Source organism: Coturnix japonica, chromosome 23 (assembly GCF_054131305.1).
Source record: "Coturnix japonica strain WE chromosome 23, WE-NBRP24, whole genome shotgun sequence".
Classification (NCBI taxonomy): domain Eukaryota; kingdom Metazoa; phylum Chordata; class Aves; order Galliformes; family Phasianidae; genus Coturnix; species Coturnix japonica.
This window is the reverse complement of record NC_140685.1, coordinates 9,655,585-9,667,500: the sequence shown is the minus strand read 5'-3', so window position 1 is coordinate 9,667,500 and position 11,916 is coordinate 9,655,585. Positions and strand designations below refer to the sequence as shown.

Here is an 11,916-nt window from a genome sequence, read left to right as displayed (position 1 = left end):
ACCAGAGCAAAGAAAGCTTTTTTAAGACCAGCTGCTCCTACAGCTAAATGTCCAGTAATGAGCAGAGGCAGTCATCACAGTGACATCCTAAATATGGGAACTGAGGGAAGATAAATACACATAGTGCAGCTTTGGAGCAGTTATTGCACACCAGCTGAGCTAGTCTGCAAGCTGTCTCAAAGAGGTAAACATGTAATTGCTATGGTAATAACGCCTTTCCTGTCCTACCCTAAGAACAAAGGGGAAGCCCAGGTTGGGAATTCCTATTTCATAGTGTGTCTTTAGCTTACAGGGAATTGGATCTGGGCTTTAGGTCCTGGGTAAAGGAATATTCAGTGCATTGGTAGTGATAGGGAGCAAGGGGGGAAAGATGGTAATGGACTTGGTCCACTAAGCAGGAGTTTTAAGCCCAAGTGACTTAATGGAAAGCCTGAACACAAGAGCCTCAGGTGGCTCTTCAGTGCTTTTCTCTGAAATGTGCTTTTACCATCTGCCGCCATGGGGTGACCCTCCAAGGACACAGCACTGCACTGCAGAGCGCTGCGGGGAGCCAACATGGGCACAGGCTGAAGGCAGCAGGGCCTGGATCACAGCAAATGGGGGCAAGGAAAGGCTTCACTGCATACACTGCTGCCTCCTGATTGTCATTGCCATGACTCCTGCTTGGTTCAAGGACTGGGAATACTCTGCATCATTTCTTTGCTGCCCTCAGTTGCTACATATGATTTAAAAAATGAACTGCGCTGGAAGCATGAGATCTTGGTGAACAAATGAGGTACCCTGAATTATCTGAATATAGGATCAAGTAAAAAAATAAAAGCAAAGGGGAATAATAAATACCAAAGATAAACTATTAGTTAAAATATTAGCCCTAACAATAACTTAAGGTCTCACAGATGCTCATTCACTGCCTCCAGAAGGCAGCAGTGTATCCGCTGTGGTCCCAGGCTCAGGGTGCAGCTGGCACTCAGTAGGTCAGCTTGGAGGCTCTGCTGTTGTAGCACGGTCTGTCAGTCAAAGCTGATGCAGCATTTCTGAAGGGAGAGCTGTCGCTTTTCACAAGAACCAACTCCAGCTCTTGGAAGTCCCGCAGCCGGGCAACGTCCTTGTCCTTACAAAGAGAACAGCATTGCCCTCAGCACAGCTGTACCTGGTACATGCTCATGGTAGGTAAGGAAAGTAAAAGTAGAACTGGGGAAGTTCAGACGGGATGATGGGAAAACATGATGGACAAAAGCAGCCCTACTGATACACTCTCAAAGCATGGCTTTGTTCCCTAGAACCTTGTTATTTGACCGTGTTGATGTAACTGAACTAAGAGTTGGGACCAAATACACAGAATTCTCCTTGGGCTGTATGAAATCCTTGTTTGTTAATGGCTTCTTTGTGAATTCTGCAAATGCACATTTCTGGTATTTCTTCCCCTGATTTTTCTCCTTAAACAAACAAATACTGAAGCCCTGCATGGCAGCCATGTTAGCAGTGCTGAAATAATAATAATGGCCTACTTGGACAGGAATGTTTTCAGTGAAGGCTGGTCCATTATCCTCCCCAGTTTGTGAGCTTACATCACTTTGTTTTTAACTCATCACACTTTGCTGGTTTCTTACAGGAATATCACCTTCATGGTGCCTGCACAGCACTGTCAGGTCAGTCCCCCACTCCAGCTCCTACCTTTCTCAGCACCGTGTTTGGAAGCTTCCTGATCCTCTCTACGTGTTGGGGATTAACGCCCAGCTCACAGCAGCTCACTCTGAGCAGATCTTGGTACGTCAGCTCCTGTCTGTCCAGTTCAATCTCAATGAAGTCATCGTCTCTGAGGTTCTGCACTCTCACCTTAAGCACAAGTTCTGCTTTAAAACAACAACAACAGATTAATTTATTTCCCCATCGACAGAAGGAAACTAAGCTACAAGTTCAGGTACTACAATCATCTTTTGAGCTCAGGTTGCACAATGCGGTGCCTGTTCCCTCACTGCGCTGAAGGGAGGCGTTCATTCAGAGCAGCTGCAGCTGCAGGGCGGATGCTGGCAGTGCTGCAGTCTGACCCACCCCGTGCTCCCTTCTATGCTGTGCTCTGTAACACAGTCTGAGGCTTCCAGCAGTGGAGGCACAGAGCCTGCAAAGCATGACTGTGTTTGAGATGCAGTATAACTGCTGTTCTTAGGAGAGAGGGAAGAAAGAAAAAGTTCTGTGTATCATCTGGGGATTTCTGGCCAAAGAAATCAACGTCTCCACCTCTGTTCAACACTGTGAAACTGGAACCTTAACTTCACCAGTAACAAAAACACAGAACAGTGCAACAGAAGGATGAAAATTACCCCTCGTTACCTTGCATGTGATAAGGGAAAGGTCCAGTAAGGAAGAAGGGCTGAAATGCAGGCGCAGCCCCAGGCGTTGGGCAGCTGCTCAGTGGCACAGCCTGGCTGGGTGCTGCTGGCACACACAGAGCAGGGCTGGGTGCGGGGGGCTGCCAGGAGCTGCTCTGCACCCCCAGCTCTGAGCGCTCTGAGGCTGATGGTGCAGCCGATGTGATGGGCAGCTGTGCTGCAGCATCTGGAGCAGGAAGGCTGTCCTCAGTGCAGCATGGTGTGGGCGTGCACACAGCTTCAACATGAGCTGCTGGAGAACGAGGACTGATTTCACCATGGGAAGCTGGAGAGATGGGAGCGCTTTCATCCAGAGATTCTGCTGAGCTGTGAGCAGGGCTTCCATCTGTACAGCTGTGTGGGGGTGGTGGGGCGGACACAGAGCTGGCAGCAGCTGGTGGGGTCACATCACTCACTGCCTGACAGTCCTCCTCTTCTGTAACTGAAGTTCAGCAACGGGGCGTGGGGGATAAGAGAGAAAAGCCACTGTGTTACCGAATGCACCTCTGTCATTGTGAATAGAGTTGTCCTGTTAAAGACACAGCACAGCCCGAGGTAAATAAAGCCGAGAACCGGGCCGGTACCTGCCAGGATCCTGCGGATGTTCTCCTTGCCCGTCAGCTGCTCTGCCAGCTGCCCCGCTCCCGTCCTGATGCTCCGATCCGCGCCCGCATCCAGCAGCAGCGCCACCACGGGCGCGTGGCTCCGCTTGCAGGCCCAGTGCAGGCAGGTCCTGCGGGGAGACCCGGCACCGTCAGAGCTCACGGCAGCGCGGGGCCCTCCCGGCTCCGGCCGTTCTCCGCTCCTACGGTTCTAACCAGCCCCGGAGCCGTGGCCCACCCCGCATTGCCCGCTCGGTTCCTCACCAGCCGTCGATCTCGTTACGGGAGTTGACGTCCGCCCCCGCCTCCAGCAGCCGCCGCACCTCCTCCTCGTCCCCGAGCGCCGCCGCCTCCCTCAGCCGCTCCTGCAGCTCCTGCAGCTCCTGCAGCTCGCTCGTTCCGCCGCTCATCGCCTCCCCCGGCCGCGCGGCTCCGCCCGCGGTTCCCGTCACGGGGTCTCGTCGTTACCGCGGCTCCCGGCCGCTCCGCCGGGTCCCGCCGCCCCCATCTCCGCCGCCGCCATTTTGTGCCGGGCCGTCCCGTTACCGTCCCGTTACCGCCCCATGTGCAGCTCCCGCTCGTTGCCGGTCCATCGCCGTGCTCCCGTTCGGCCTCACAGCCCCTCGCACAGCGCGGCAGTTCCAGGCCATCCCTATGGATAAACCCACATGGTGCTGCTCCGTGCACCGCCAGGGGGCAGAGCGGCCCCGCTCCGCGCTCCGTCCCGCCGGGCTGTCGGTTACACAACCGCCCCCAGCAGCACAACGAGCCCTGAGCCACAGCACGAGCCCGAGGGAGCCGTGCCCGGCCCTTGGGCTGCCACCCATGGGTGCTCAGCGCCTGCATCCAGCAGCACTCAGCCCTTGGAATCAATGGGAGCAGCAGAAGGCGCAGCAATGCCACGCAGAGCTGAGATGGGACCTCTCACAGCAGGGACCATCCACAGCACTGGCCTGTCCTTGTGTCCTCAGCAGTTTCCCAGATTTAATTGGCTCACTTGTAATATCTGCCTGTTTGCACGTTGCTGGATGGGACCGAGCTGCTGTAAGGGCTCTGTTCTCCTTTTTTGGTGAAACCACCATCTGCCAATTCAGTCTGAGCCCCTTTCTTCTTATTTTAAGGCCTGTGAAGTCTGAGTGGCCAAGTAGGAATTGATGCAGGCACCGCCAGTGGGATCGAGGGCAGCTCTCCTGCTCTTCCAGCACATCCTCTTCTTCCCTTGGCTGATGGACCCCTTCAGAACTAAAGCAGATGATGTATTATTCCACTTGTTAATTTAACCTTGTTCCCATCTGCAGGACAAACAAATCACTCCTGAACAAACAAGGCAGAGCACTGGAAGCTGGGGGGGGGGGGGGTGGTACATCAGCTCAGGGACTTGAGGATAAGGAGCCTGGTAGATTTTGATAACAACTGGAGATTGTTCAGTGGATTAGTGGCTAAAGCCAGTTTGGCTTGGAGCAGTGACGAACCTGAGCTGCAGTGTGTGGATCCCAAAGTCTGCCCTGGGGTTGGGCCCAGAGCCCCCCATGAGCCGAGCAGCTGAGGGGGGCCCTGTCTTTTCCCTGGGCATTGTGCTGAATTCCCCCCTGCCCAGACCTGCAGCCCCTCACCTGCTCTCCCAAGCCGTGGAAGTGGCCCCTGTGGGGCACATGGGGCTCCTGCTCATCATCCTGCCCGGGCAGCTGGAGCCTAAAGGTTCCTGTGAGTCTGCTCCCATTTCAGCTGCTGGTGGCCTGTGGAGGAAACCCACACGCTGTTAGCAAGGCTGTTAGCTGTGGTTCACCTGCACAGATACATACAGCACTAAGGATTTCACTAAAGCAAGGCCTAGACTTGTTTCTGTGGGGCTGAGGTTCTGTCAGGGGATCCCGGCCCCATGCAGAAGACCAGAGCGAGGCCTGGATTCCCCTTTAGTTGCATTTTAACCATCACAGCAGAAACCAACGACACGAATTATAACCATTCTCTCTCAGGAGCTGTGCCCCATGTGCTCCTCGCAGCGCTGAGATGCAGCCAGCTGAAGCTACACATCAATTAGAAACTCTCCATTGACTTGGATGGGCTTTCTACCAGCCGCTATTCAATTCCACAGAGTAATTAGCAAAGCTGTAACTAAAGAGGTCTCCATGGAGATTGACAGCATCACCTCTCAGCTGGTACGTTCTCTGCCTCCTATTCTAAATTTGTTCTCTCTGTCTTCCTGGCCCTAATCCATAAGGTTTGCTAAATCTTCCAATGTTTGTGATACATCAAAGCAGGGGAGAGAAGGGCAAAGGCAACGGGGAGAGGGCAGAGAAGGAAATAACCCGGTGCTTTAAGGAGAGGAACAGAAACTGCTCAGACACACACAGCCAGAGTTTTGAGAATGGGATTAGGCAGAGCAGCACCTCTGCCTGCCTGTCACTCGCAAATTCTTGCTAATACTTTAGGAGCTTATTGGAGGTCAGCACCAAACACCCAAACAGACTAATCTGTATTATAGACGCATAATCAAAGTCACAAGGTTTTACATAATATATATTGGTGACACAAGAAGTGTTTGTTCGCATAATTTTGTCATCAAGATTAGTGCCTGTGAAAGCCCCTACTGTGCACTAACCTGGTTTTCTATGGCCACCCCATTGGTATGCAGCCATTCCTCAAAGAAATTGGAAGGTGCTGAGAAAGTGCAAACCAAGCTGTGTGCTCTGAAGCAGCAGCATTAGGGGATGGCAGAGCCAGGAGTGGGCTGCAGGTGGGTAACGGTCCCACATCAACAAATGGGGTCGGCTTTAACAATGAATTTGTTTGTGGAAGTGTTCAAAAGTTCACAGTCTGTTTTTCCCACTGCACACACAGAGCTGTGTTAGCAGAAGTGATGTAAAGGTTTTGCATGCACACTGGTCAGCTCGTTGTCCTGCCTAAGGCACACAGAGCAAAGCCAAGGTCCTGTGAGGGTGCCCCAGATCCTCCCACCCCACTGCAGGCAGCCCGGCCAGAGCTCACCCCTGTGAACTGAAGCACCCCACAAGGAATCCCATCACCCTGAATGTCCCCACAGCCAGAGCTGTGCCAGCAGGATGCCTGCAGTGCAGATCTGCACTCAGGAGGGTTGAGCTGTCCTCTGGGCTTGCAGCAGCCCAACACTTTGCTCCCATGTGAAGCCAGGGCTGAACTCACCCCTGAAAGCTGCTTTGTGGAGCAGAGCTCTGAGCTGCCTTTCAGTCGAAAACAACCAAGCTCTGGGTGGATCCTTGAGTGCTGCAACTCATCAGGCCCCGCTGTGCTGCTGGGGGACTCCATGTGCCACACACAGGACAGGATTAAAAGGAGAATGTGCACTGAAATTAGAATGAACAGCAATGAAAAAAGCCACAAAATACAGACAAGCATCCTGGCAGCAGGGCAGGCAGGAGCCCCACATTGAAGACCTATGGAAGCTGAGCACCACAGCTCGGCAGGCAGCCCCTGCCAGCTCTGCTGTGTGCCCAGACCCACACCCTGTTTGGAGCAGGTCTGCATTTGGTCACTGCTGGGTGTTTCCAGCAGTGGTGTCAGTGGCACAGAGCAGAGTGATGAGCTGCAGCCTTCACCTGGTTTGGGCTCCACAGCATGCCATGGAGCTGATGGTGAAGGGGCACACAGAGCAGCTCAGTATTAAGGGCTGCTGAGATCCCCAGCTCTGAGTGTGGAGCTGCTCCAGGCACAGCCTGCACCGAGTGACACCCAGCAGTGAGGGTGCAGAGCCAGGCAAGGGCTCAACAGCTAAAGTCATTTTTGTCCTAATTTAGATTTAAATTCTAAAAAGACAAAATCGACTGTGAGGATTCCGTGGTATTTGCAGAGATGGAAATAGTTCCATTCTGTGAACATTAGTTATTGTTTAGAGCTGAGTTTTGGAAACCAAACCCTCAGAGGAGATCTGGCACCTCCAGGTTATCCATAGGGGCTCCCAGGCCCAGCAAAGGCCCCAAGCTGCTGCAGGTCTGGCTTTTCAAGGGGGAAACATGGGAGCTGGGGGCTTAAATTAAAGTACAGCAGCACTTGCACAGCAGGTTAAAAATGTGCTGCTTGCATAAGTTGACTCACATCACAAACAAAAGCAACCAGACTCTTCTATATTAAATTAGGGTTTTGAAAAGCAAACAGTGCCCGTGGGGTTGGAAGCGCAGTCTCAGGCTGCAGCCTTTGGTGGCTGCTTCTGTGTGATTCTCAGCAAGCGGCTTCCTCCGGGCTTTGAATTCCTTAAAATAAATAAGGAAGGTTGAATTAGGGTCATTTGCAGACTGAAGTGGGTCTGCACAATGGGTTTAATGATATTCATTAGCCTCCTACAGCAGTACACGAGGAACTAAATTAACTCACGTTCCTGAAAGGATGTTCCATGCGCTGGTGAAAGATGAGCAGAGCCTACACCAGGCCTCTGCTGGCACTTCTATCCTGAGTCTGCATTCAAATGGAGCTGGAAGCAAGAAAATCTGAAAACCACCACTGAAATGCTGTAACATGAGGGAAAAAGAACAGCAATAAAGAGTGGCACAATCCTAAGCTACAGCAAATGAAAACAAGCCCCAATACAGCAACCAAAGATACAGAAACAAAGGAAGAAAAACTGCTTACCTCTGAAAGGACTCAGGCACACAGGGATCTCTAACAGATCCACTTCTCACCCCTCCTTCCTTTACCTTCACTGCCAGTCCTTAAATGAGGGCTGGGAAGGGGTGGATCCTGGCTCCATCCATTCTAGTCAATCAGGTTCATTGCAAGCACCTGAGCTCCCCTGGGTTGGCCCTGCTAACAACCAAAGTATCTGTGAGGACCATATGCAGAACAGCAGTGCTGCAAAACTGGTGATGATTCTGTTTGCACCCTTTGCCGGAGTGTCCTCAGGTGCTGTTATCCAGACTAACCATCCTGATGTAAGGCAGGATAAATGCATCCCCAACATTTGCTCTTTGCAGTCTTTACATCCCAAAGATGTCAGCTGAATTGACCATGGGATTGAGGCATTGCCTCTGAAAGAGAGACAGGCAGGTGGAAAGTAGGCTCCTGAACCAGCTTTCCATGTATCTCACTGATAACGGGTTGGTTCTCCTCCTCTGTCCCCTCTTTGCCTCTTGCTGTGCTGTTTCAGACAGAACAAACCTAGCAATAATGAACCATCATCAAACTGGCAATTGCTTCCTGCCCAGCTTACGTTAGCAGAGAAAGAGAAAGCAAATGATGATTAGTTGTATGTCTGCACTCAGAGATAAAACCCCTGAGCAGAAGCCATCTGCCGAGGCATAAAATAATGATTCTGGCACCGGCCTCATCTGAGAGCAAAGCCATCAGCTCTCACCAATACAACACAGTGCAGGCCTGATGCTGAGCTCTAGCAGGTGGCCCATAACCCTCTAATAAACTCCCTGACATTATTGATTTTCCCCCCAAACGGAGCCTTTTTGTCTAACTACATTAACTTCTGCTTACTGAGCATCTGCGTGCTGGGCAGGACACACACCCAGAGCAGCTCATTGCCGTGAGCAATCACTGCTCTGAATGTGCCCCATGCCTGGCCCTGCCCTGCCCACAGTTATCTGCTCACGTGGCTGATTTCCAAAGGCAGAAGCAGCACCTGTGGGCAATCACAGGGAATGCCAACAAAAATCTTAACTAGTGGGAATGTGAAATATGCTCCTATCGCTGATTACACGTACAGATCGCCCCACAAATAGGTTTCAGGCACATCAGTGCATCCCTTCAGCCCAAATATACCTCTGGATCTCTTGGTGCCTCTGAGGACACAGCTGTGAAGCTGATGCTCCTGCAGCCCATTCCCCGTTGCAGCTGAAGCCACAAAGCTGTGGGGGCTCCTGGTGGCCCAGCACAGTGTGTGAGCTGCCAGGCAGCAGCGCTGAGTGCTGGCTGGGCCTGGAGAGGGGCCGCTGTGTTTGTGTGTGTCGTGTTTGTGTTGGCAAAGCGGGCTCCGAGTGGCTGCCAGCCCAGGCAGCACGAGAGGGTGAATTCACAAGGGCCCCTTCGCCATGACGGAGATCAATAGGAGAAGGGAGGCTGAGCATCGCAGGGTGGCAGCTCCTGCCAACAGCCCTTCCACAATAATGCCAGCAAATCCATCTGCCGCCCGCCTGGCAGCTCCAGGTGAGGGCTGCTCGATTTGCCTAATAAACACCATCGGCAGCTTGCTGTTCCTTTCAAAGCAGTTTAAAAAGCAACACCACATCCATCCTTTCTCCTGTTTCCCTCCTCAGATGGAAGGGGCCTCAGTAATGTTGGATCTGCGCTTGGCACAGTGGAGAGGGGCAAGGACATGCCATTTGAGCTTGGGAAGAGTGAGAAAAAAGGCAAAGAAATTATCATCAATGAAAGCAGCGGCAGTTAGTTCAATTGTAGATCATAGCTCTAACCAGGAGGGATTTCAAGGCTGTGGTGCAATGGGCATCTGTGGAGTGTAGAGGGGGCTGGATGAGGAATGAGCCCTCAGTGAAGCCCCAGGGATGCTGGGTGCATTAATCCCACAGAGCTCAGCCAACCCTGGGCTGTCCGTGTACTCGTGTCACCTCCTGGATGTGCCAGGCTGGGTCACGGCCTTTGGGTGACGTCCTGGCTGTGACAAGGCAGCTGACGAGGGTTATTCAGAGCCCTCACTGCCTCCTCCGACCTCAGGAGCTGCCTGTCCCCATCAGTGGGAGGTCTGAGGAGCTGCTGTCCTCACTCTGCCAGCGCTGTTCGAGTGGCCAAGGGCTGAGTGCTCCCTGTCCCTGCAGCAGTGGAACTCAGGGGGACACAGTGTCTGTTCCACGTCCATTGGATCCAGACAGGGTTTGATTCCCTATAAGGCTTCTTCTGAAAAGGTTTGGCGGAAAGCCTGATTTCTCAGTTAACAGAAATCTCCAATGCCTTATTAATGTTAGTCCCATCCAAATGCCCCTCCAGATGGATACATTTACCCACTCCCTTCTTATCTCCATCAGCCTGGAGCTGAATATATTCGCATGTTGAATGTGAGAATACGGAACTTGTGTGCCAAAAGACACAAGGGGACTTATGTGTCCTGGGAGAAGATCCCTCTGGATGGAGATGGCCATTAACAGAGCCAAAAACTGCTCTGTCTGCCACCAACCTTTACCTGGTGCTTCAGAGCCCTGCTCTGCTCCCTCAAGGCTGAAATGTGCATCTGGGCAACCAATCCTCTGTCTGGAAGGGGAAAAATAAACCACACAGAGTTATTTCTTCGTGCTGATAGGCAGCCTCACTTGGGGTTCTCTTATCAGCATGGCCAACGTGTGCAAGAAGGTGGCACCAGGCAGGGACCAACGATGCAGACCCACATTTGTCTCATCACACTGAAACAGTCCCAGACAACCTCCATAGGGAAAAATCACATCTTGATGGGGGCTGCCCCATGGCCTGAGGACAAACCCTGCCCTCCCCATGGCTGAGGGTCAGACCCCATGTTCATCACCATCACCCACAGTGCGACAGCCGCGCGGCGAGCCCCACATACAGCTGCTTTCAAAGCCTGTCTGTAGTCAGTTGTACAACATAAAGTGTCTTTGTTTAGTCAGCAGAACCTCTAATACATGTGATTTTGTTGTTAATAGAGCTGTAAGAATTTTAAGTACCTCTTGGGAATGTGTCATTTTGGGTTGGCTTTTTTAGGCATCGCAGGGTGCTGTGCTTGTCTTTGTAAACAAGTGTTGAATAAAACATTCGCGCACAGCCGCACTTTGTACAAATGTCATGCAGGTTTCTGAAGTTTCAGAGAGAATAAATCAGCTCCAAACTGCTGCCTGGTGGTTCACTTCACTCCTTATGAACAGCTCATTTGGGCCACTTTTCTCTGCACATCATACGAAATCTAAACACTGAGCATTTCATTCCTGTGGGCACATGAATTCCAGCAGCTTAAGCCCCTCTCATGAGCCCAGGGTGCCACAGAAATGCCACAGGTGGGGGAAGACACAACCAGGCTGCTGGACCTTCCTCTAGAGGAAGTTGTGGGTTGTACCAGCAGGTAAATGCACTGCGGAGGAGCAGTAACCTCAGCTCCTGGGGCATCCCTGCATTTAGGCCCATCCACAGCAGCCGTTAGAAACAGCCCTGCTTGCCCGAACCCAGCAGCACGGCAGCTGTGCATCCCATGTAGATGCAGAGCCTTCCCCAGCCCCGCTCTGCAGATCCCCGCTGTGATGCAGCTCACCTGGTGCTCCCAGGCAGGTGCTGAGCAGCCCCAACCTCTGCCACTTGCTTTGAGACTGTGGCAAGCATTCAGCATGAAAAGGGTCGGCCTCTTGCTGTAATAATCAGTCAATGAGGAACTCAGTTTGGCTGAATCCCCCCCCCACACACACCCCCAATGCAAAATTGCTGTACATTCCTTTATGCAGGTTTCCATAGAGTTGAACTTCTACTTCATTTTTTTGTGTGTGTGGCTGTTAAAGGGGTCGGCAGTGCACTGAAAGCCAGGATCCCACTGTTGGGAAATGGGGGGTGGAATTCGGCCACAGTTTAACATCTTGCGTGGGGTTGGAGGGTGGCATTCAAAGCTGCATCCTGGAAACCTCAGCACCAGAGAGGAGAAAAAAGCCTGGAGGAGCCCAGGGGAAGCTGTGAAGCCATTCTGCTCTGCAGACCCTAAGTTTAAAGAAGTTATTTCTTCCCTACTTACTGGGTTAAAATATGATATTCTGGCTTTAATTGCTTCAATCCTATTACTCGTTCCTTTTAGCAGTGATTGTGTAGCCCCTTGCCGTGGGGAAATCCCCTGATCGCGGGTCCCTGTTATTCAGACAAGTACTCTTTCAGAAGTAAATGCCATTCTTAGCATAGGGAAGTACTTTAGGTCTAAAGGGGTTAAGAAGGCCTCTCTGCATTCAGAAAACATGCAGGGGTCCCACCGTGCCAGTTCCAGCCTTTTAAACTCTTTCCAGCTTTTTTTCTTGCAACAAATCTGTCTGACT

General features: G+C 52.0%; 1 protein-coding gene and 1 long non-coding RNA gene across 3 annotated transcripts in view; both read right to left on the bottom strand.

The window, feature by feature from the left end:
* LOC107322355 (ankyrin repeat domain-containing protein 40-like) overlaps positions 1–3,405 on the bottom strand; it is a 3,582-nt gene extending 177 nt beyond the window's left edge. Inside the window, exons 1-5 of one of the 2 annotated variants that reach the window (XM_032448222.2) lie at positions 3,236–3,405; positions 2,954–3,102; positions 2,332–2,811; positions 1,675–1,853; positions 1–1,111 (exon numbers count right to left, since the gene is read on the bottom strand). The exon at positions 1–1,111 is cut by the window's left edge and continues 177 nt beyond it. In XM_032448222.2, coding sequence (XP_032304113.2) covers positions 968–1,111; positions 1,675–1,853; positions 2,332–2,811; positions 2,954–3,102; positions 3,236–3,381 — 1,098 coding nt within the window. In that variant the 5' untranslated portion in view covers positions 3,382–3,405 and the 3' untranslated portion in view covers positions 1–967. The remainder of the gene's footprint in view (positions 1,112–1,674; positions 1,854–2,331; positions 2,812–2,953; positions 3,103–3,235) is intronic. The other variant, XM_015880314.3, reaches the window with a different exon arrangement.
* A 661-nt stretch (positions 3,406–4,066) lies between these two features.
* LOC116654202 (uncharacterized) lies at positions 4,067–4,714 on the bottom strand. Its single transcript, XR_014936674.1, has 2 exons — positions 4,585–4,714; positions 4,067–4,213 (listed from the first exon to the last, which is right to left on the bottom strand). It is a non-coding gene; the product is annotated as an uncharacterized LOC116654202 (long non-coding RNA).
* Between the last annotated feature and the right edge of the window lie 7,202 nt (positions 4,715–11,916).